This window comes from Pollicipes pollicipes, unplaced genomic scaffold (assembly GCF_011947565.3).
Source record: "Pollicipes pollicipes isolate AB1234 unplaced genomic scaffold, Ppol_2.1 Scaffold_1600;HRSCAF=1878_pilon_pilon_pilon, whole genome shotgun sequence".
Classification (NCBI taxonomy): Eukaryota; Metazoa; Arthropoda; class Thecostraca; order Pollicipedomorpha; family Pollicipedidae; genus Pollicipes; species Pollicipes pollicipes.
The window spans coordinates 13,333,373-13,354,061 of NW_023595962.1; the positions used below are offsets into that span (position 1 = coordinate 13,333,373).

The 20,689-nt window shown below is 56.7% G+C and overlaps 2 protein-coding genes across 2 annotated transcripts; one reads left to right on the forward strand and one right to left on the reverse strand.

Annotated features, from left to right (window-relative positions):
* The first annotated feature begins 1,765 nt into the window (after window positions 1-1,765).
* Window positions 1,766-8,666, forward strand: LOC119094088 (neurotrophin 1). The gene is made up of 7 exons (XM_037217167.1): window positions 1,766-1,830; window positions 3,346-3,483; window positions 3,939-4,126; window positions 6,788-6,883; window positions 7,213-7,327; window positions 7,709-7,830; window positions 8,161-8,666. Exons 1-7 carry the CDS (start codon window positions 1,813-1,815, stop codon window positions 8,267-8,269), a joined length of 786 nt encoding a protein of 261 aa, XP_037073062.1. The 5' UTR covers window positions 1,766-1,812; the 3' UTR covers window positions 8,270-8,666.
* A 6,210-nt stretch (window positions 8,667-14,876) lies between these two features.
* LOC119104521 (zinc finger protein 358) lies at window positions 14,877-20,371 on the reverse strand. The gene is made up of 7 exons (XM_037228274.1): window positions 20,303-20,371; window positions 19,583-19,799; window positions 17,806-17,885; window positions 17,239-17,352; window positions 16,882-16,954; window positions 15,848-16,067; window positions 14,877-14,880 (listed from the first exon to the last, which is right to left on the reverse strand). The coding sequence occupies exons 1-7, from the start codon at window positions 20,369-20,371 to the stop codon at window positions 14,877-14,879; spliced, it is 777 nt and encodes a 258-aa protein (XP_037084169.1).
* Between the last annotated feature and the right edge of the window lie 318 nt (window positions 20,372-20,689).

Below are 20,689 nucleotides of genomic sequence, written 5' to 3' on the forward strand. Positions count from 1 at the left end.
TCCGTGTATTCGTACGTGTTTATTATAGTCTCCGTGTAGTCGTACGTATTCATCATGGTTTTTGCGTATTCGTACGTATGCATCATAGCCTCCGCGGTTATGTCGCGGATATGTGGATATCTGTGGATATCTGATCTGCCGCGAATATGTCGTGTCGAACCCGTTCAAAGTTGGCATGAACACATGACATGACACAAGCTCACAGGTCCGTCAAGCGCGATAAAAAAGGGCGCTCAAAGGCTTTACTTCTTGCCCTTAGCAGCTGACGACGGTTAAGCCTGCTGCGCGTCATCGTCATCTGGTTTCGGACGGGGAGTATATACCCAATTTAACTTTTTATACCGCGTTCTGCGAGCCTGTGGGCTCAAAGGTGCCGCCTGTAGTATGAATGACGTCAGCAGAAATGAACGTTTGTCATTGGGCACGGGCGCAGCAGGCGGTGTAAGTATTTAGAGAGAGATGCATTGATGGAAGCTTGAACAGTGCGTCACTAAACCATACAGTATGCCGCGGCGATATGCCAGTTTTGTAAACAGGGTCTTACAACGAACTTACCATCGAAGTAAATAATGTTTTCCAAAGCCAAGGTGCGCTTTGAAAAGAGTAGCTCTGCTTAACACGGCAGGGAAGAAACCAGTGTAATATCATGATATTTTGTTGAATTCGTGTGATAATGGTCCCTTATCTATACACCTTTGTTCCCAAATAGAGTGTTTTGAGCTTTCATGGTTTTTACTGCGGAAGTATTTCGGCTAAATGGTCATTACAGAGTGAAGTTTGGTCGTTTTTCATATGCCTGACGAAAAAGAATGAGTTTGACCACGTGTTTAACCGATTTTCCGTGCAATTCAGAATCAGTTGCCTATGAGATGTGCCGTACCTGTAGTCTACGTAGGCGGGATCGGTCATCCATGATATGCTGTCCGTAATCCCCTCTTATCGTCGCGGAACACGTAAGTTGCTGATGAACCAGAGTTCATCGATGCCCTCGTCCAATTTGCCTAGTCCCGCGCAGTCCTACCAGATCGCGCAAACCTACCAGATCGCGCAAACACATCAGATCGCGCAAGCACATCAGATCGCGAAACGCACGCAAACACATCACATGGCGCAAACGCATCAGATCGCGCAAACGCGTCAGATCGCGCAAACGCGTCTGATATCGGTTTTGTTTGTGAGATAGTCACCTGGATAGCAGCGGTGCCTCCCATGACCGCAGTGGGAACGCCCGTCCCCTGTTGCAGGCGCGTCCCAGCATGTCCGGCGCGGCAGCCGAGGCAGGGTAACGTTGCATTAGCGTGTGTGGCTTGCGAAGATCGGTGAAGGGAGGTTTTGAAGCCGTCCTGATAGGGCCATTTAGGAACCTTGTAGTTCCTCCTGACTGGCATACCCGGGACTTTACTGTTGACTTAATGAAAGTTCTATAGTTTCTTCGCTGCAAGTCAAAAGGCTATGGGCACCAGCCACGATGCCCGCAAGCGGGTTGATGTTCAGGACATTCAACCAAACGGACTTACCATTCCTTAAACACGCTCGTATTAACACCAGCAATCCCAACGATGATTACAGGGGATCATATTTTTGGTCATTTTTCACTGTAAGCGGGCACCCTTACCGCCTCGCTGTCGTTCTCCCCCCCCCCCCCCCCCCTCCCGGGTCGCTGCCGTCCGTCGGGCGTGGGGGTGTGCCCCCGCGTCGGCACCAAGGTCAAGGCCGCCGGCCGGGGGTATATAGACGGCCGGGCGGGCGGTGGAGAAGCAGACTCGCAGCTCCACGCCACAGCCCGTCTCCTCCTCTCACACACCAGAAGCCATGGTGTTCCGCTTTGTTGTGAGTACCCGCCGCTGAGCGGCGCTGCCTCTGGGGCGCGGCTGCGTGGCTCGCGCCGCGCCGCGCTCCGGACGTTAGAGTCAATGATTTCATTGGGTGCGCTCACTATCCTGGCCAGCCGACGTTCTGCATGTGAGGATGCAGGCCGCTGTTGCCCTGGGTTTGGAGGCGACGCAGCCCGCTGTTGCCCTGGGTTCAGAGGAGACGTAGGCCGCTGTTGCCCTGGGTCCAGAGGCGACGCAGGCCACTGTTGCCCTGGGTTCCGAGACGACGCAGCCCGCTGTTGCCCTGGGTTCAGAGGCGACGCCGCCCACAGTTGCCGTGGTTTCTGAGACAGCGAGGATGCTACTGCGGTGGTGTTATATCGAGTGCTTTCGGGTGTAATTGATGCTGAAATAGAGACTTGTTAATTATTTTATTTCCTTAGCATTACTTGCTTAACATTTGCCGTCTGTCACTTAGGACCACACTGGCGAAACAATCACGTTCCCCTCGGTTTCAGTGTCTTTTTTTGCCGTTTTTTTCTGCGAACCAATTTGATATTTGCGATGAATGACAATAATTTGGATAGTTCTAGCTTGATTCAAGCTTGATGCGCCCGTGTGTTGCACCTGGGCATGCAGTATGCCTATGGCTTCTAGCGTTTTAATTTCGTTGTCGCGCACATTTTGTATGTAATGTATTTTGTGAGTTGAAGTCTCGCTGCAACTGAGCAAAACGGGAGGGTGGCAGTTTTAGTAAACGATGGTGTGAAGGACGTTAGGATCTGAAAACCTAACCTGATCCCCAATAAGGCCACTTAGGTTCGGAAAACGATTACGTCATTTGTAGTTTTTTATTATTTGTGACCGTCATGTATTTGAGCGGCACAGGAGTCATTAACACCAAGTAATGCATAATTCAGGCGGTTATGTGTGCTGTTAAGCTTTCCCCAAATTTTTGTAACCCTCCAACCAAAAATATCGGGGCCGACACCAACCTTGGTGAGGCAAAATCAACTTTGGAATGACAGACCCTTACAAAAGGATACAGATATACTGATCCTAAAATCTTCTTTGGTCTTGTCAGTCATGTAAATTGGATGTTCGACTATTATTCACGACATCGCTGCGATCCCAGTGCACCGTTACATGCCATCTAATCCCTAATGTCCGTAGTCGTGCCTTCGCCACCCTGATGTTCCCCACCATTCAATCACCGCCCTGACATCCTCTGCCATCCCTTCTCACCCTGATATCCCCGTGATCCCTTCGCCACTATGAAGTCCCCCGTGATCCGTTCACTTCCATGAAGTCTACCGTGGTCCCTTCACTACTATGAAGTCCCCCGTGATCCGTTCACTTCCATGAAGTCTACCGTGGTCCCTTCACTACTATGAAGTTCCCCGTGATCCCCTCACCACTATTAAGTCCCCCATCCCTTCATCATCGTGACGTCTACCACCATCCCCTCATCATCGTGACGTCTACCACCATCCCCTCATCACCGTGACGTCACTTGTCTGCGGCTCCGCAGTTGGCCGCGACAGTGGCGGCTCTGGCTTCGGCCTCGGCCCCGCCGCCCAGCTACCACTCCAGCACGTACGCGCCCCCGGCCTACGGCCCCACCCACGCGCCCGCCTACAGCCCGGCGCCGGCCTACGAGAGCTACCAGGTAAGGCGACCAGCGAAATATACCACGGCCAAGATGCGAACCTCAGATATTTCCATCATTAAACTTGGTTTATGAACACGACAAAGAGCCAAGCCGAGCACCAGCTTTTACGTGCACAACAATCCTGGACGAGCGGGTAAATGTGAAGTCATAACAAGACACAGTGCTTTGAGGGCGTGCATTCTGAACTGGTTCTTCTGATATTGATTTTCCGCACTGATTAGAGACATGTCTTGTTTGTGCAGCCCAGACTAAGTTTGGATTCGCACCCCACTTGGCATTTCACTGTTCTGAGGTTAACGCGTTTTTCTTGCAGTGATGAGTAATGGCTTTGACGTGCTTTCGCTCGCCTATACGCACTTCGGGCAGCTATGCGACATTCACGGCTTCTCTGCGACACACCCAGTCCCAGTGTCAGTGGCAACCAGGGCCTCACCCGCCGGCGCCCATTGCAGTACCAGTACCAGCCGTCCTACCAGCCGTCGTACCAGCCGGAGCCCGCCTACGGCCACCACGGATACCAGCAGCCCGCCTACGGCCACCACGAGGCCGCCTACCCGGCCTGCCCGCACTATCCTAGCGAGCCCGCCTGCAGTGCTAACGCCACCGACCCCTGGTGCCTCGAGGACTCCGAGTACCCAGAGTGAGTAACTCACGCGGCGGCACGGAGAGCCCGAGCGAGCTCCTCGCCGGGGTGGTACAGAGTACTCCGAGTGAGTATGCGCCGGGGTGGTGCGGAGTACCCCGACTGAGTACCTTACGCGGCGGCGCATGCATTCGATTATAGATACAAACAAATCTCTCCTTTAAGCCAGTGAGATCAGTACCTTGAAACAGATGTCATTTAAACGCTACAAAATCTTAACTCACCGAACAAAGCGTGCACCACCTGTCAAATTATGAGTATCGGCTTCACACGACGCGTTTAAATAACGTGGTGTACAACATCGTCAAAGCCGCCTGTTTTGCTTTTCATTTAAGCGCCATTTTTGCGGACTTTGTTCCATCGCAAAATGTTGCATCTGCACACATGGATGGGCGTTATGAAAAAAGGCTCACGAGGCCTGAGGCCCCCCCCCCCAAGCATCATTGTTGTGCCGTTATCGTCGGATTTGTTGTCGAATTTGGGAGCTATCCTCCATTGTTCTCGGCATCTGCCCCAAATCGGCTCCCTGTCAAGTCCTTGCCAGACTAATCGGTTATTTCCACGTCAGGTCAAGGTCTCGTTCGGTGGACCTTAGACGCCGTAGGCTCTGGCAGTAGGGCATGGTACGCGCCAAGATCATGAGAGGGACCAGGGGCCAGGACCAGGCTGGCAGCATTATTGCGAACCAAACTACTCCCGTGTTCGAAAAGTCATGGGCAAGAAACCGTCTGAAATGAGCATTCTGTTGAACTGAACCGAAAGCATACTCACAAGCATATCTGTCATCCGTATCGTAGGGTCCAAGGTAAATAGCTTTGTAATTACCTCGTTTGAACTCACATTGTTGTTCAATCCTGGAAAAACGTGCGCGTTCCAACCACAAAGCCGGCGACACGCGTCAATCTGGACGTGGCGACCTCCTGCGGCTGTCGGCGCGTTTTTTGTCTCGGCACGCGCGGTCGGTTTTTCGATCCCATTTCCAAACGCGAGGACACACGAGCGCGTCGGTTACAACACGGCCAGCATCCTCGCCCGGGCTCCCATCAGCCGTGTGGCAACGCCGCCGGCCGGTGGCGGCTGATCACACGTTTGGGGTCGTCGGCTGCAGCCATGTCGGGGTGGCCTTCGTGGCTCATAGGCGGGAGCGGCCAGTGGCCGTACATTAGGGGTCGGTCATGTGTGGGGTACGGCAGCGTGTCGCCCGGCCGCCCGCCGCGGGGCCCGAGAGATGATGAGGTGGAGGATGGCGCTGTGTTGGGCGCTGGGGCATCCCGACGGGTGGTCCCGTCTCCGACAGGCGTGTGTGTAAGATATGGCCCTGGCGAAACAGATCTGGTGTAGTGGAAGCTTCACATTTCCGCGACTTGCTGATCAAAGAATCGAAGCCAAGTTAGACAGAGCATGAGTCTAAATGAAATTTGTGTCTGTTCTTTTCATCGCTGGTACATTTTACGGTTCCTTCATGGTTCAGCTACGCGTCCTTACATGCAGTTTTGATCAAACTGAGCGTCGGATCAAACCAAATGAAAGCAGAGCTTCATGATCAAAAGCTTTGACTGTTAATCCCGAGCGTGAAACCTTTTCACACCCGCCAGGTAATCACATGTCCCTGGCGACCGTACCATCTGTGCAGAAAATGCGCCAAACTCGGGTGCCGCAGGACCGCGCAATCATGGTCCATTCTCCGCGCGCCCATCTCCCGCCGGCGCGCCGCATTCCCGCCAAATCGGCGCCATCTGCCGCGCGCTGACGAAAGCGTCCTCCGGCGCGTGGCGCGATCGACGCGACGCGCCGTCGCTCGTCTCGCCGCGGCGAACGTGGCGCGTCGAAGGTCAGCGCCGGCCTGCCGTGACCGGATGACGCCGATGACGCCGGTGACGGTCGCTTGGGCGCCGACGGCGGTCGCGGTCCAGCGGCAACGGTCACGGGTCTGTGGTTCGACGACGGGCGGCTGGGTCGGAGCGGGGACGGTGACTCGCGAGCCGCGGGAGGCGAGAGGCGAGGCGAAAGCGGCGCATCGCCCGGACGACTTTATCGCGCGCTCCGCGCCGCTCCTCCCCACCGTCCCGCGGAAATCGGCGGAAGGGGGCTGTTTTGTGATGTGGAAAACTGTAATAAGTTTGGTATCTGGTGGATTATCCAGACAAAACATCAGGGCAAGCGGTTCAGTGACCTTTGTGCAGGCCAAAAGTGAAAAGCCACTGAGAAGGTTTATGCGGTAACTTCCCGCTCAAGTCATGCGAGAATATTCTGAGCTTCGCTCCTGTTCGTGGTTGAAGTTGAGACTCGAATCAACGTCTTAGCCCAAAACATTCACCTAATATTTTGTCCAAAACTGATTTCACCCGACTTCTAGCTGTTCATGATCTTAAAATGCGTGGCAAGAAACCGAATTTAAGCGTGAAACGAACTGGGAACAAACCGATTTTCAGCGTTCATATAATTCCGACACATCTTCTCACACTTTCCCCTTAGTCTGGCTCGGCTCATCCCCTGGCTCGCTTTCGCGCTATCCGCCGTGGTGGTCATCTTGTCATCATGGACGGATGACGTCACGCCCACACCACACTAACTTTGTCCGGTGTCAGCCCAAGCGCGCGCCGCCCGCGGCCGTTCCAGCGCCCTCCGGCGGTGACGGCCGGTCTGCCTCTGCCGCAGGTACGAGATCAAGCACGCCATCACCTACCACAAGCACAAGGTGCTGGAGCTGTACGCCGATGTGGCTGACCTCAACACCGAGAACTCCGTCGACAGGTGAGAACTCTTCAGGGATACTGCACGTGAGAGCGTGTGCACGTTTTTCGTACATTGACCAGGCCTGCGTGATTCTGAACATTGCGCACATTGCAAATGCCTTGCATTGAATACCCTGCCTTGGAAATACCTTGCCTTGAATAAGTTGTCTTGGAAGTATCTTTCCTCTCCTTGAATGCTTTGAAATGACTCACTGGTCCTATGTAGCGGTTCTGCCTCTGCGGGGACGGACCTCGCACACCAACGTAAAACGCACCCGCCTCCTTGTGACGTCTCGCTACCCGGGTGACGTCACGTTCCCTGTGTGACGTCACTGTCCGCGGCCGCAGACTGACCAAGATCGAGGAGGAGACCTACCTCTGCTCGTCCGAGGTGGGCTACGTCCGCCCGCTGCGCGCCGTCAACACCGACGGCAAGTGGAGAGTCATCGTCAACAACATCAAGGTACGGCGAGCGCGGCGGCCCGGCCCCGACCCGCGGCCACACGCGCCGCGGGAGAGACGCGCTTTTCAAGACTGTGCGGGGGTTGTTGTCTGACTGGGGTGCCAAACATGAAAGGTGCCAATGGTGACGGTGACACCTGATATGATGCGGCTGTGTTCTCTGCCCATGGTGGCCTTGCTCGAATGCAGGCTGCTTAATCAACCAGGACCGTCTAGAATGATCATTTTCTGAAGCCATTGCATCATCTAGAACCATCTAGAATTATCACTTTCTAGAATCATTGCACCATCTAGAAGCATCGATCGCGTGCGCTCAGCCGACGTCATCTGGACATGGCGCGCGGAGCTGTGCCGCGGGGTTCACCACCAGATGTTCTTACAGGTCGACTACGAAACCTTCACCCAGACCACCCGCATTGAGAAGTGCCTGTCCGCCGGCGAGCCCTGCCCCCTGGTGCCTCACTGCTACGAGTCCAGCTGCCTGCAGAAGTCCGTCTACCACAGGTCAGGTCACTTCGTTGATTAGGTCAGGTCACTTCACTGGTAAGGTCAGGTCACGCCAATGGTAGGGTGAGGTCGAGAGCCAATACATGGTGATAATATATACATGGTGACAATACATGGTGATAATACATGGTGATACGTGGCCAATGCATCATCAACCAATGCTAACATTGCTTCCATCCAAGAGCGCGAATGCGGTTCACTGAACGATAATTTGTGCTAGTTTTTGCATTTATTTCTGCATTCTGCATCTCATATTGTAAAGTTCGTGTGGATCAGCGGCCTGGAAGTGACGCTCACTGAATAAAACCATAACCCCTGCGCCGACAGGTTCCTGGTGTACGACCCCTGTGACCAGTACTTCCCCTTCGTCGTCGAGACCTTCAAGCTGCCGGCCGCCTGCGCCTGCTCGCTCGGAGCTTACGAAATCACCCACTAGATGCCACTACTGGCGTGACGCTCAAATCTGATGAATCTACGCGATCGAAATGATAAAGAGGGTATGGGTGATGTGCTTAGTAAGTTATTCAACGCTATTTATTGTGCAGAGGTATTTCTTTAATGGTGGTGACATGTTGGTGGGAGACCTTGCAAGTGGTGTATTTATTTTGTGATGTTCTTGATCTCGTGCTGGGCGGCGTGGCGGCAGTTCTCTGGGGGGAGACAACACTTTCTGCGACCGCCCAAGCATCGCAACTGTTCCGTGATAAAGTGACGTGTTGAGAAGAGGTACCGAAACGGTCAAGTAGTTTGCAGGGTGTTTACTGTGGTTTTTATACGGTGCATTTGCGGATGTTCTTGGTGGTGTCAACGACAAATATATAACGAATTTCACATGTGTACTTTGTGGGCCATGTCAAGATTCCGTGGGATGCAACGACATCAGTGGGATTTGCTGCCAACAAGAAGGACCTCAGGCTCATGGTTTTTGGCATTGCGAGTCCTCGCGCTGAACTGAGGGTGCAGTGAAACAAAGACACCGAGCAGATAAAGGACTGCAAAGAGACACCTCGGCAACAGCTGTCTTCAGCGAACGTCACAGCAGCCCTCTCAGGGTGACATGATGCAATCATTCGTCGCTCGCCCGCTGACGCTCCAGCTTAATTGACATCAAAGGCAGCCTGACCATGGGTAGAGGCTAATGGAAGGAACTCAAATTAAAATTCAGAAAGCTGTCTACGGCAAAAGTGTCATCATCAAACAAAACATGGTAACGGTGACTAGGAAGAGTCACCCCAGTGCCTGCAAAGCAAAGCAATGAAAGTTGATGGTTACAATCACACACACCTGCACTTTTTTCCGTTCTTGAAGAAGGTGGATTACATTGAAAATTGCCCCAAAGTCACTAGCAACTGACGCAACATTCTCTAGTATTGTAATCCCCCTAAACATCTGGAAGTTGAAGCATATGCTGTCATCAACGAAGCCCTAAATGCGAAGCTACCAGAGAACTCACTTTAATTTTTCTTTTTTGCATTCTATCCCATGGCAGAGATATTCGGCTACCTCAAAACCAAAATCCAAGCGCTCCAATTCGTCCCATCGTGCCTGTGTGTGGTAACCCCTCAGACAGATTACCTTGGTCTCCCAGCAGGATTTCAATCGCATGATGTCGGTACTACCTACGGTCCTGCGTAACACAGAACCATACATAAAGGTGACGGACAATGGACATGCTTCTGACCAAACTTCTCCCAGTTGCCACCTCCTTCGCCACATGGTTGCAACAATAGAAACAATGGCGAGGCAAGCAAACCGTCGCTGTCAACTCTCCTGTTACTGATGACAGCCTGTGCCATCAGGTCAATGTCACCACGCCATTGAGCTGCTGCCCGGTCCGTAGATGTCGCGAATCAGCGGCCCTGTTTGACCCTATGTCAAGCTCCTTATTCGGTTGGCGCTGGAGAAGCTAGCATTTTCACCTGGAAGTATTATTCGGTTGCACGTATAGTTGACACCCGCAGCAAAATGGCATAGTGTAACAGACACCAACTTCAGATGGTGTAGAAGCTAGAGACAAGGGTTTGGTTTGCAACCAAACCATGGATGTTGGTTGCCAATCAACAACCAATTATAAATGCACCATGGGCCATGTGATGCTTCCATTTCCAAAGCCGAAGTACGCACCGAAAAGGGCCACAGTGGTAAACACCGAATTGGAGAAATCAAAGCCATAGTTAATAGCTTTATGCTCGCGTATGTTTGTGTCTTAACAGAATACCTCAAGCTTTCGCAGCATTTATTACACAATCGTTTTGACAAACTGGTGTGTTACAAGCATTACAGGACACAGACGTTGAAAAAAGCAGTACAAATGAAATGAACTACTTTCACAGTGGTGAGCAGGAAGTCCCATGAAATTTCTCCCGCAGGATCGGCTTCTCCACATAGGAACCCTGGGCTATTCAGAAGGACTTTGTGTCTATCAATAGGTGAAAAGTAGAAGATCTATCGTTAAGTGAAAGGATGATCTATCAATAACTGAAAATCACAAGAAAGGTGGTATGCTCCTTTTAATGCGCTTGACAGACACGCGCATCGGTCGCAGCACATCTCCGCTGCTTCGAACACTGACATCACTCAACAAGTCACTTTCCACCCTCATATTCGGTACGGATCATCGAAATTTGGGCTTGTTTGTGTGCTCCCGACAACCGTCAGCTCAGCGCGGTAAATCCGATGCTAGGATGCGTGAGCTTGAAGGATTGCACTGGTGCTCGCAGTGGTGTATGCCTAATCGCGAACTCAGTGCGGGTCAAGGGTCATCTTTCGACTCAACCGCCTGTTGCGAGCCCTTTTAGCGTAGTCATCACGCATTGGGTGTCGGCATGCGATATTCAGTTAGTTGTTATTTTGGCACCTTTTCACTAGACTAAGCGTGTCAGAACCGATGCCATTTGCTATGGTTTGTCAACTTATTTGCCGACAGCTTACAGAGAGCCCATTTCGACAATCGCTGACGAATGAACGCAGAACGCACGCGTCGGATATGCAGAGACAACAAATATGCGTGGTCTAAGCAGCACATATTGAATATGCGTGGCCTAATATGCGTCATATTATGCGTGGCCTAATACGCGTGGCCTAATGTCCGCCGTGAATATGCGTGACCTGAGCAGCACATACTGATAAACGGCAAGCCACGGACTTGCTAGATTCTTGCGATTTCTCCCAGACACACGGTGCATGATCACGTCCACAACCAATGTGATGTCTTCGTTTTCGTATTGACTACCGCCGCCCCCGCGGCCACGTTTTACAGGCGAGCTACACACTTCCCTTGTTGTTCGTTTGGCGATGCCGGCAATCGCTTGGCCTCTCAACAAATCTACCCCTATTTAACTAGGTGCCACTTTACGCATCGTCATGCCCCTGAACTCTGGGGACATCTTGGGAATCGTTCCTCCTCGATTCACGGATCCACGGAGTTCGACGCTTTGTGTACCGCGAGACCCAACTAATGAATAAGCTCATGGACCGGAGCATACCACGAGAGTGCGGACGAGACGCACGCGCAATGACATGATAAAAAGCAATTCCTTAATCCGAAAAGGACTTTACCAACACCATTCCGGTCCCCACAAACGCAACTATCTCTCCAGCTACGCGCGAGTAAAAAAGGAACACTGCATTCGTGGCTCTACGGTGCGTGTGGGAGAGACGTAGCCAGCACTCTTCTTCCAAAAATGCCCGAACGTCATGTGGCGCCATATCTGAATGCTCTGTTCAATGTCATGTGACGTCTCACCATTCCAAGGGTGCACCGTTTAATATAGAAACGACCTCTCTCTGCATGCAGCAATTACATTTCCATATTATAAAAAAACAATGCAATACCATCCAACTGCCAGCGCATCACAAACACACACAAAACAGAGCCTAGGGATGGCGTTTTCGGTGATCCCGTCAGACCACACGGCGTGGCGATCTTGCACACGCTCTGGGCCAGCGATCCGCATTCCAAACAGCGGCGGTGGCTTCCCTACGAGCCGGGTTCCAGCCGCAGGCGTCTCAGTCAGGATCCCGTCTCGTGTTTTTCTTCGCAGCTGCTGGGAGAGTCAACTGCTAACCGGGCTGATGCTGACGACTGACCTGCTTGCAAGCAGCAGCCTAGCTCCTACCACAGCCGCCCCCACATCACAGCACAGGTCAGGACAGAGGAAGAGTGGGCACCTCTGGGGCGATCGTCGCCGGTGACAGCTGGCGCAGCAGCCGTTGCAGAGCAGAATCGGAGCCGGAGGCGTGGGTCGAAAGGCCGGCAGGGGAGGGAGTTTTAACGTCGCTTCCACGGCAGCCACGGAGCCTCGGCGCGGAGGTATTTCCAAGAAAGGGGTCCGGGCCGCCGGACCTGCGCGTGCGTGACGCGCGGCAGGGGGACCGTTGAAGCGGCCGCGCACCCGCTCAAGTTCCTGGTACCTGAAAGGGCCGTCTGAGGGCGCTGGAGCTACGCACCTCACGGCGTCAGAGCGGGTCACGGCCGGCGGACCCCAACGCGCTGAAGGCCACAGGCTACATCTACAAGTCCCTGAGAGAAGCTGCATTCGCCAATCAACACGGCGGACAACGCAGGCCAGTCCACCCGCCGCGAACGTCCCTATCCACGCGTCCTTCTCTGAACGCCTCTGCGAGCACGATCCTCCGCAGCGGCCTATGTTGCGGGCGCGTGGCGTCGCAGGTTCTGAGCGGACCGTTAACTGACAGTAGAGCGGGCACGAGTCGGCGGCGGTTAGAGCTGAACACCGCAATACAGACTCCGAGTAGCGGAGGACTCTCAGTTGAGGGAGCCCCGGGAATAACACGGCGCTGATAATCCGAGGTCAAGCACAGTTGCCTCCCCCTACGACAGAGTGGCTCCTCCTTTTTCCATTCAGATCGAACAATCCGGACAGATGACCTGGAGGTGTGACGGGAGCCGTTCGGATGAGATCAGGTCACTACGTGGCTTCGTGGGATCGTGCAAGCCGGGAAAACGTGGGAACGAGGGAGCGTGGGAACTAAAAAAAGGGATCGTGGGTTCGGTCCGCCAGTCGCCTTTCGGACAAACAGGTGACTGTTTGCCTGCGCATTACCTAAACTCTCCGGGCAGATCACAAGCGCCGCAGGCTGTCCGGACCACCCGCCCAGACTTGTCTGACCCGACTACCACCAAGACCGCACTGCATCTAGTCCTAAACAACCCCGGGACTACAACACCAAACCACCCCAAGCGCAAACACGCGTAGAAACTGCACGTTAGCGCATCACGGAATTCGTTCTGCTACATAGCGCCTGGCTCGGTTCGGCAAGCTCGCCTACAGGGAAGCGCTGGACGTTTCGCATTTCCAGTTCCAGACGGAGAGCCAGCGTCGTCACTTCGATGGTTAACAATCACAGAGGTGTCATGCGTCCAGCCCACACACAACCGAGCCCAACACAGTCCCGGGACGGCCGGCTGACGCAGCGGTGGGGTTCATCGGTGACGCAGCGGTGGGCCTCCCCCCGCCGACACTCTCCGTCTCCCACCGCCCACGCTCTCCGTCTCCCACCGCCCACGCTCTCCGAACACTCAACCCCATGTGCCGCCTCCCGCCGCACCGCGCGTGGGCACGGCCGGCCAGCCGAGCTCAGCGCCACGCTCACAGCCGCCGTAACCAGCGCCGGCCGCCGGTCCGCCCGGCGGCCGGCGCTGCGGGCGCCACAGCGGGCGCCACAGCGGCAGCGCTTCAGCTGCGGGCCTCAGCCCAGCTCTCCCGCCGCTGCCAGCCGCCCGGCAGCACCAGTTGAGGCTCCTCCGGCGACCCGGGCTGCGACACCGGCTGAGGTCCGTGTCTGAGACCGCCGGCTAAGATCAGCGCCGCTCAGATCAGCACCGCCCAGATCAGCACGTCTGAGACCGCCGGCTGAGATCAGCCCCGCTCAGATCAGCACCGCCCAGATCAGGACGCTGAGATCAGTACCGCCCTGATCACGACGCGGCAAAGGCCACCCCTGAGTGCATTAGCCGCACGTGCTGCTCGGCCGAGCGGCGCTGGGCGAACTTCTTGCCGCACGTGGCGCATTCGTGCCGGTGCGACGCGTGCGTGGCCACGTGGTTCTCCATGGCGAACTTGTGCGTGAAGCTCAGGCCTGCCAGCAGGTGGGCGCTAGGTGAGATGGACGACAGGACCTGTGGCATGCTTGTGGGAGGGCTGTGCGATCGTTCAAATGTTTATGTAGTCAGGTTCAGCGGAACACCGGGTGGAGCGAAGCGCATGTTTGCGCGTGGTGAGGTGCGGCAGGGCACGCATGGGTCAGCCCGTTTGCTGCAAGGTCAGATATAGCTATGCCGACGTCTTTGGCCGGTGCCTGACAACCAGACTGAAGCATTTGTCGGACAGTGCGGTCACTGTCCCCGAAGCCTCGAATACGGCTTCGTCTCGCTGTCCCCCCCCCCCCCCCTCGAATGGCGGGGGCAGCGAGTCCCGCTGACATCGACGCTTGGTGAGAGCGATCTCCCGAAGCGCAGCGGGGAGACCGCTCTCACTGACCAGGGGCACACACCCGCCAGACCTCCGCCCACCAAGCCTGCGCGCGACGAAACCCCGACCGCGACACACCAACGACGTGGCGTGAGCTCGCAACACTCTCAAAAGCACAAACCGCGCGCCACCCGGCGCTCGTTATCTCACACATCCCCACTTCCGTCTTCCGCTCAGCGGCGCCGCTGCGCCCGACGCCACCGGCGTCCTCCAGATAGCGGACCGGCGGCGGCGGCGGCGGCGGCGGAGCGCTCACCGCAGAGGGCGCAGCGGTGTGGCTTGAGCCCCGTGTGACGTAGCTTGTGGCGGCGCACCATTGAGGCCGTCTTGAAGGTGCGTCGGCACACCTCGCAGCTGAAGGGCCGCGCGTCGCTGTGCTTAAACGTCACGTGCAGCTGAAGGTCGTGCAGGCTGACGAACCTGTCGTCAGGTCAAGTCAGATCAGGTCGGATCAGGCTGGCCAGGTCAGATCGGGTCAGACTAGGGATCGGTCCCGGGTCATGTAGGGTGAGGGGTCAGGCCAGGGTTTGGGTCAGATCACGGGTCAGGTCAGCTGCCAGGTCAGGGATCAAGTCAGGGGTCAGATCAGAGGTCAGGTCAGGGGTCGGATCAGGGGTCAGGTCAGGTGTTGGGGGTCCGGCCACGGGTTGGGTTGGGTCGGGTCGGGTCATGAATCGGATCAGGTCAGGGTCCGGCCAGGTCAGAGGCCGGTTCAGGTCAGCAGTCAGGTCAGGTCAGGCGGACGGCGCTCACGAAATCGGCCGGCGTACCGGGGTCGAGTGCAGGTGACACGGGTTACGCACTGGCCAAAAAGCATGCTTAGTATCCACAAACGTACGACAAACGAAAATACTGGTTCTCATGTCCAAGCACGATAATGTGTGGGTGTGGGTGTCATTAAGGCTTTACGACACACTCAGCTGCTGAGGCTATATGGCGTCGCCTGCCTCTCACCCTGGCAGGAAGGGCGGGCACCAAGCATGATAATGATAATGAAGACGATTGGTGTGGTAGGGCGCGTCGACAATTGCGGCAAGTTTGCTCTCTCCTCCCATTTTAACCTCTCCTCTGGTCACATTCTATATGGCAACTTTAGGGTGCTATTGAGGTGAGTATATCGCGAAGCATGGGGGACAGATTACCTTGATAAAAGATCACATAATCAACGTTGCATCTCTATAGACACATACTTGCGTGAACGCTAAACCATCAGCACCCCAGCGCACCACACTCCCACGCCAGCCGCTAGGGCAGGCCGAGTGAAATTTCCGCCACACTCGGGATTCGAACCCGAACTCCGCGCTCCCGCCGAACACGTCGCCGGGCGCGCCTAAGCCGGGGAACGATCGGCCGTCGCCCGCGGGTCACTTCACCGGCGCCGGAACGGCGCGAGAAGCAGGGCATGCACCGCCACAGAGAGGTGGACCGCGCCCAGCTCCATCCACTCCCGTTCGTCGCTGCGGACCGTTGGTGGCGACACCACGCACCGTCATGACTCCGTCCACCCCGCCCACCCTCACCTGCGCGGACACTGCGTGCAGCCGTGCTGGCGCGCCTCGTGCTGCTTGGCGTGCTGCGCCAGGCCGGCGCGTGACGCGAAGCGCTTCTCGCAGCTGGTGCAGGGCAGCAGCCGGGCCGCGTGCGCCTCGTTCATGTGCCGACTGAGCGCCACCGTCGTGGCGCAGCGCTCCGGGCAGAAGGCGCAGCGGAACCGCAGCCGGTCGTGGCCCTGCCGGTGCGCTGCCACCGCAGGGGGGAGGTCAGCGGGGGTTGGTGGGGAGCGAAGGTCAGCGAGCGTCAGCAGGGAGCAGAGGTCAGCGGGGTCAGCGAGGCCCAGCGGGGAACAGAGGTCCGCGGGGGTCAGCGGGGGGCGGTGGTCAGCGGGGGCAAGCAGGGAGCGAAGATCAGCGGGGGTCAGCGGGGAGCGGAGGTCAGTGGGGGTCGCAAAGGCCAGCAGGGGCATGGTTAGAAAAAAAACATGGAGGTCGTGACAGGTCAGAGACTGGTTGACAAGTTTGGTCGCTGCGCCACATACGGCATGGACTGTGCGTTGTGCGATGCTCATGAGAGTACGTTCAATCGCAATCACCACAGTCAATCTCAATCATCACAGACAATCTGTCACAGGACCAGGACAGAGACTGACCCATGAGTACAGGCGGGACGCTGCACTGGCGGGGGGGCGGGGGACAATCCTGACCATATCTCGCACCCACAGCACGATAGCACTGAGCGCGGAAAGGCCTGCAAGGTCACGTGGGCGTAGAGTGGCCCTCCCGCCCACTCAGCCACGCCTCTTACAACGGCGAGCGAACCACAACACGGCAGGTGCGCCGGTTCAGCCGCGACGCCGACGCCGCGCGACGGCGCTCAGCCTGGGTGGAGATCCCGCGCCATCCCTTCACTCCCTTCGAGCCTCTTCCCCGTCCCTCTGCTAGCCTTTCCTCCTGTTGGCCGTCGACCACGACAGCTACAGTGAACACCACACACGCCCCTGGCCGCGCCGACTGCGAACCAAGCGCGCGAACCCGGCGCGCCCGGCAACAGGACCCACCGGCCAGGCCGTCGGTGGAAGTGAAGGACGCGTCGCAGACGTCGCAGTAGAAGAGGCGCTCTTCGGTCGGCGGCTGCTGGTCGGAAGGGCCGGCCGTCCGGCCGGCCGGCTCGTTGGCGGCCTCGGGCGGCTGCCGACGGTCAGGTTGTTTGTCAAGTCAGGTCAGATTGTGACACGTTCTCGTACTATATCGACAAACAGAACAGCCGTCACACACTTCTGTTGTTCATTGGTGCTTTAGGGCGCCCCGACTGCAGTGATCATTTTGCGTTCATAGACCGTCACACGATGAGCCTTATAACCGACTTGAGTCATTGGACCAACACACGAACTGGCTTAACCAAACGCATTTCCGACTGTCTCCATGCCCCAATGGTAGCCCTGCTTTGTTACCTCTGACTCGGCCAGCACCGAAGGCGGCACCGGCGGCACCAGGTCCCCCAGCACGCTGACCACAGGTGCCTCCCCCTCCTGCCACAGGTGAGAGGTCGTGGCAGGTCAGAATGGCTGTCGGCAAAGACACCCTGCCGCAGAAGACCCCATGCGTGCGATGGTCGGAATGGTCAGTGACCGCCAGCGGATTTAACTTAAATGAGCTTTTCCAACAAACCCGGGCCGCGTTCCCCATTGCCGAACGCCGTTCACAAGCTGCAACCTATGACGTCATAGGTACGAGCGCCATCACAGATCCCACGACTTTGAGTACAGTCTCTGGTGTATGACGTAGGCACCTGTGACGTCAAAGGTATTCACTCAAGTACGTGCTTTGCCAATGAGAAACGCGACCCAGGTGTCATACAGATCTCGGCCTGACCTACAACGTCTTCAGGTTGTTCAAGCAGATGAGGCGTCGAACCAAAGTAAGAGACAATTGGTCATTCAACTGACCTTTAAATGTCCTCTGCTCAGGCGGTCATCGGTTACCTTGAATATGATGATCTGCTGGTCGGAGTCTCCGTCCCAGATGACGGCCGGGGAGGTGGCGCCCGGAGGCCGGGGGTCATCTGGTGCCGGGGGGCAGAGACGAACATACTGAGACCTCACACGGGGCCGGGGCAGAGGTGGCGCCCGGAGGCCGGGGGTCATCTGGTGCCGGGGGGCAGAGACGAACATACTGAGACCTCACACGGGGCCGGGGCAGAGGTGGCGTCCGGAGGTCAGGGGTCATTTGGTGCCGGGGGGCAGAGACGAACATACTGAGACCTCACACGGGGCCGGGGCAGAGGTGGCGCCCGGAGGCCGGGGGTCATCTGGTGCCGGGGGGCAGAGACGAACATACTGAGACCTCACACGGGGCCGGGGCAGAGGTGGCGCCCGGAGGCCGGGGGTCATCTGGTGCCGGGGGGCAGAGACGGACATACTGAGACCTCACACGGGGCCGGGGCAGAGGTGGCGTCCGGAGGTCAGGGGTCATCTGGTGCCGGGGGGCAGAGACGTACATACTGAGACCTCACACGGGGCCGGGGCAGAGGTGGCGTCCGGAGGTCAGGGGTCATTTGGTGCCGGGGGGCAGAGACGAACATACTGAGACCTCACACGGGGCCGGGGCAGAGGTGGCGCCCGGAGGCCGGGGGTCATCTGGTGCCGGGGGGCAGAGACGAACATACTGAGACCTCACACGGGGCCGGGGCAGAGGTGGCGCCCGGAGGCCGGGGGTCATCTGGTGCCGGGGGGCAGAGACGAACATACTGAGACCTCACACGGGGCCGGGGCAGAGGTGGCGTCCGGAGGTCAGGGGTCATCTGGTGCCGGGGGGCAGAGACGAACATACTGAGACCTCACACGGGGCCGGGGCAGAGGTGGCGTCCGGAGGTTAGGGGTCATTTGGTACTGGAGGTCGTCTAGTGCCAAGGGGGGGGGCACAGATGGACACTTTGAGACTTCACCGGGAGGGGGGGGGGGGGGGCGGGGCATACAGAGACAGGCGGGGGAAACGGACACGTAAGCACCGATACCGAACATTGGGACCGGGAAAATACATACACGCATGTAAACGCTGACAGCTCATTGATGGCGATATCTTCTGAGAATCCACTCAGAACAACAGCCGTATAAGAAGCCCAGTGGGGTGTGTGTGGGGGGGGGGGGGGGGAGGAAAAGGGCAATATAAAAGGGCAGACGCTGAATATATTGGGAGTCGTGTCGGTATCTCCCACACAAACATATGAATATCGTGACAAAACTGGGACCATTTTGCAACACGTGCGTGTCCTACAATGACCACACTACCAAGATCGGGATATCGTGATGAACACGTTTCCTTGCGTCTTTTTTTCTATTTGAATGACCACATCTTTGATGAAGCCTACGTGGGGGTTTAAATGTTAACTGCATGCGCATTGAAATAATCCATACCACATTTTCAGTCGGAGAGGGACGCGATCTCTCATTTGTGACATGTGAGGCATCTAGTCTGGCCCTAGCCAGATCTCGCTCAGACACGCAGCCGACCCACTGAAACCCCTGGGTAAAACGTGGGCTTCAATGCTCAACCCAGGTGTCTGAGACCCAGGCTCTTCCATGCGGATGATCTCTGCCCGTGAACGTTGAGCGCGACACAATCCGCCCGAGGCGTTTTCGCTTGTATCCCAACACCGGTGCAGGGAGCGTCTGATGGCCCAATCCCTGGCACGCGAGTACCAATCCCCGGGAGCGGGTCTTCTCTTAAGAGCCAATCCCCGACCTGGGTTCCGAGCCGCACCTGCCGATTCGCCGTCAGCCTGGCCGTACGTCACCGTGACCAATCCCGTGTCGTCGGCTGACACGATCACATCACCAGGCCCCGCCTCCAAATCGCCGTCATTGGCTGGTTCACCCATCTGCGGCTCGGCGATTGGCTGTCCGTCGAACGGGGGCGGGGCCACCTCATTCTTGTCCTCCAGGATGATTGGGAAGGGCAGCTTGAACTTGAGGCGAACCTGCGGCACGGCACACGCAGTCGTAGTGCTGACTGTACAAGGAGCGGGGTGGTCATGCGACACGCTGACCCAAGCTGACCCGCCCAGAGGCACGTTCTACATTTGTATTGGGCCGCCATGACACACAACCACGTCAAGAAATGGGCGCAAATAGCGAAGGCAGTTGACCCCCTCCCCCCTAAAACACAATAACTAACAAGACTTACAATAAAAATAATCACAGCGGACAGAAAACAACCGCCACAGCAACGAATGTTCCAGGTCCATGTCACGCGTGCTCAATGTCATGCCATGCGTGCTTGATCCGGAGTACCGACTGGCGCTCCGCGTCTTTGGCTAGGCGCAAAGCACTCAACCGTCCCAGGCAGGTAAGACTCGTCGGTCGATCACTGCACGACGAAGGGGCTCTAGAGCTGGACTGTGACCTGGCTCGTTCGCCGCGGTTTTGGACTGTGGCATGCGCAGTCGCCAGTCCTGTACTGTCTCGAGGCTCGCTTCAGTACTCCGTCACTCATGTCCTGGGCGGCTGCGAGCGATTCAAGCCGCTCTCCACGGCTCAGGCAGCTCTCCATGGCTCAGGCCGCTCTCCACAGCTCACGCAAGTGTCCACGGCTCAGGCCGCTCTCCACGGTTCAGGCAAGGCTCTGCGGCTCAGGCAAGTCTCTACGGCTCAGGCAAGTCTCCACGGCTCAGGCAAGTCTCCACGGCTCAGAACGCTCTCCACGGCTCAGGCAAGTGGCCACGGCTCAGGCCGCTCTCCACAGCCCAGGCAAGTCTCCACGGCTCAGGACGCTCTCCACGGCTCAGGCAAGTGTCCACGGCTCAGGCAAGTCCCCACGGCTCAGGCAAGTCTCCATGGCTCAGGCCGCTCTCCACGGCTCAGGCAAGTC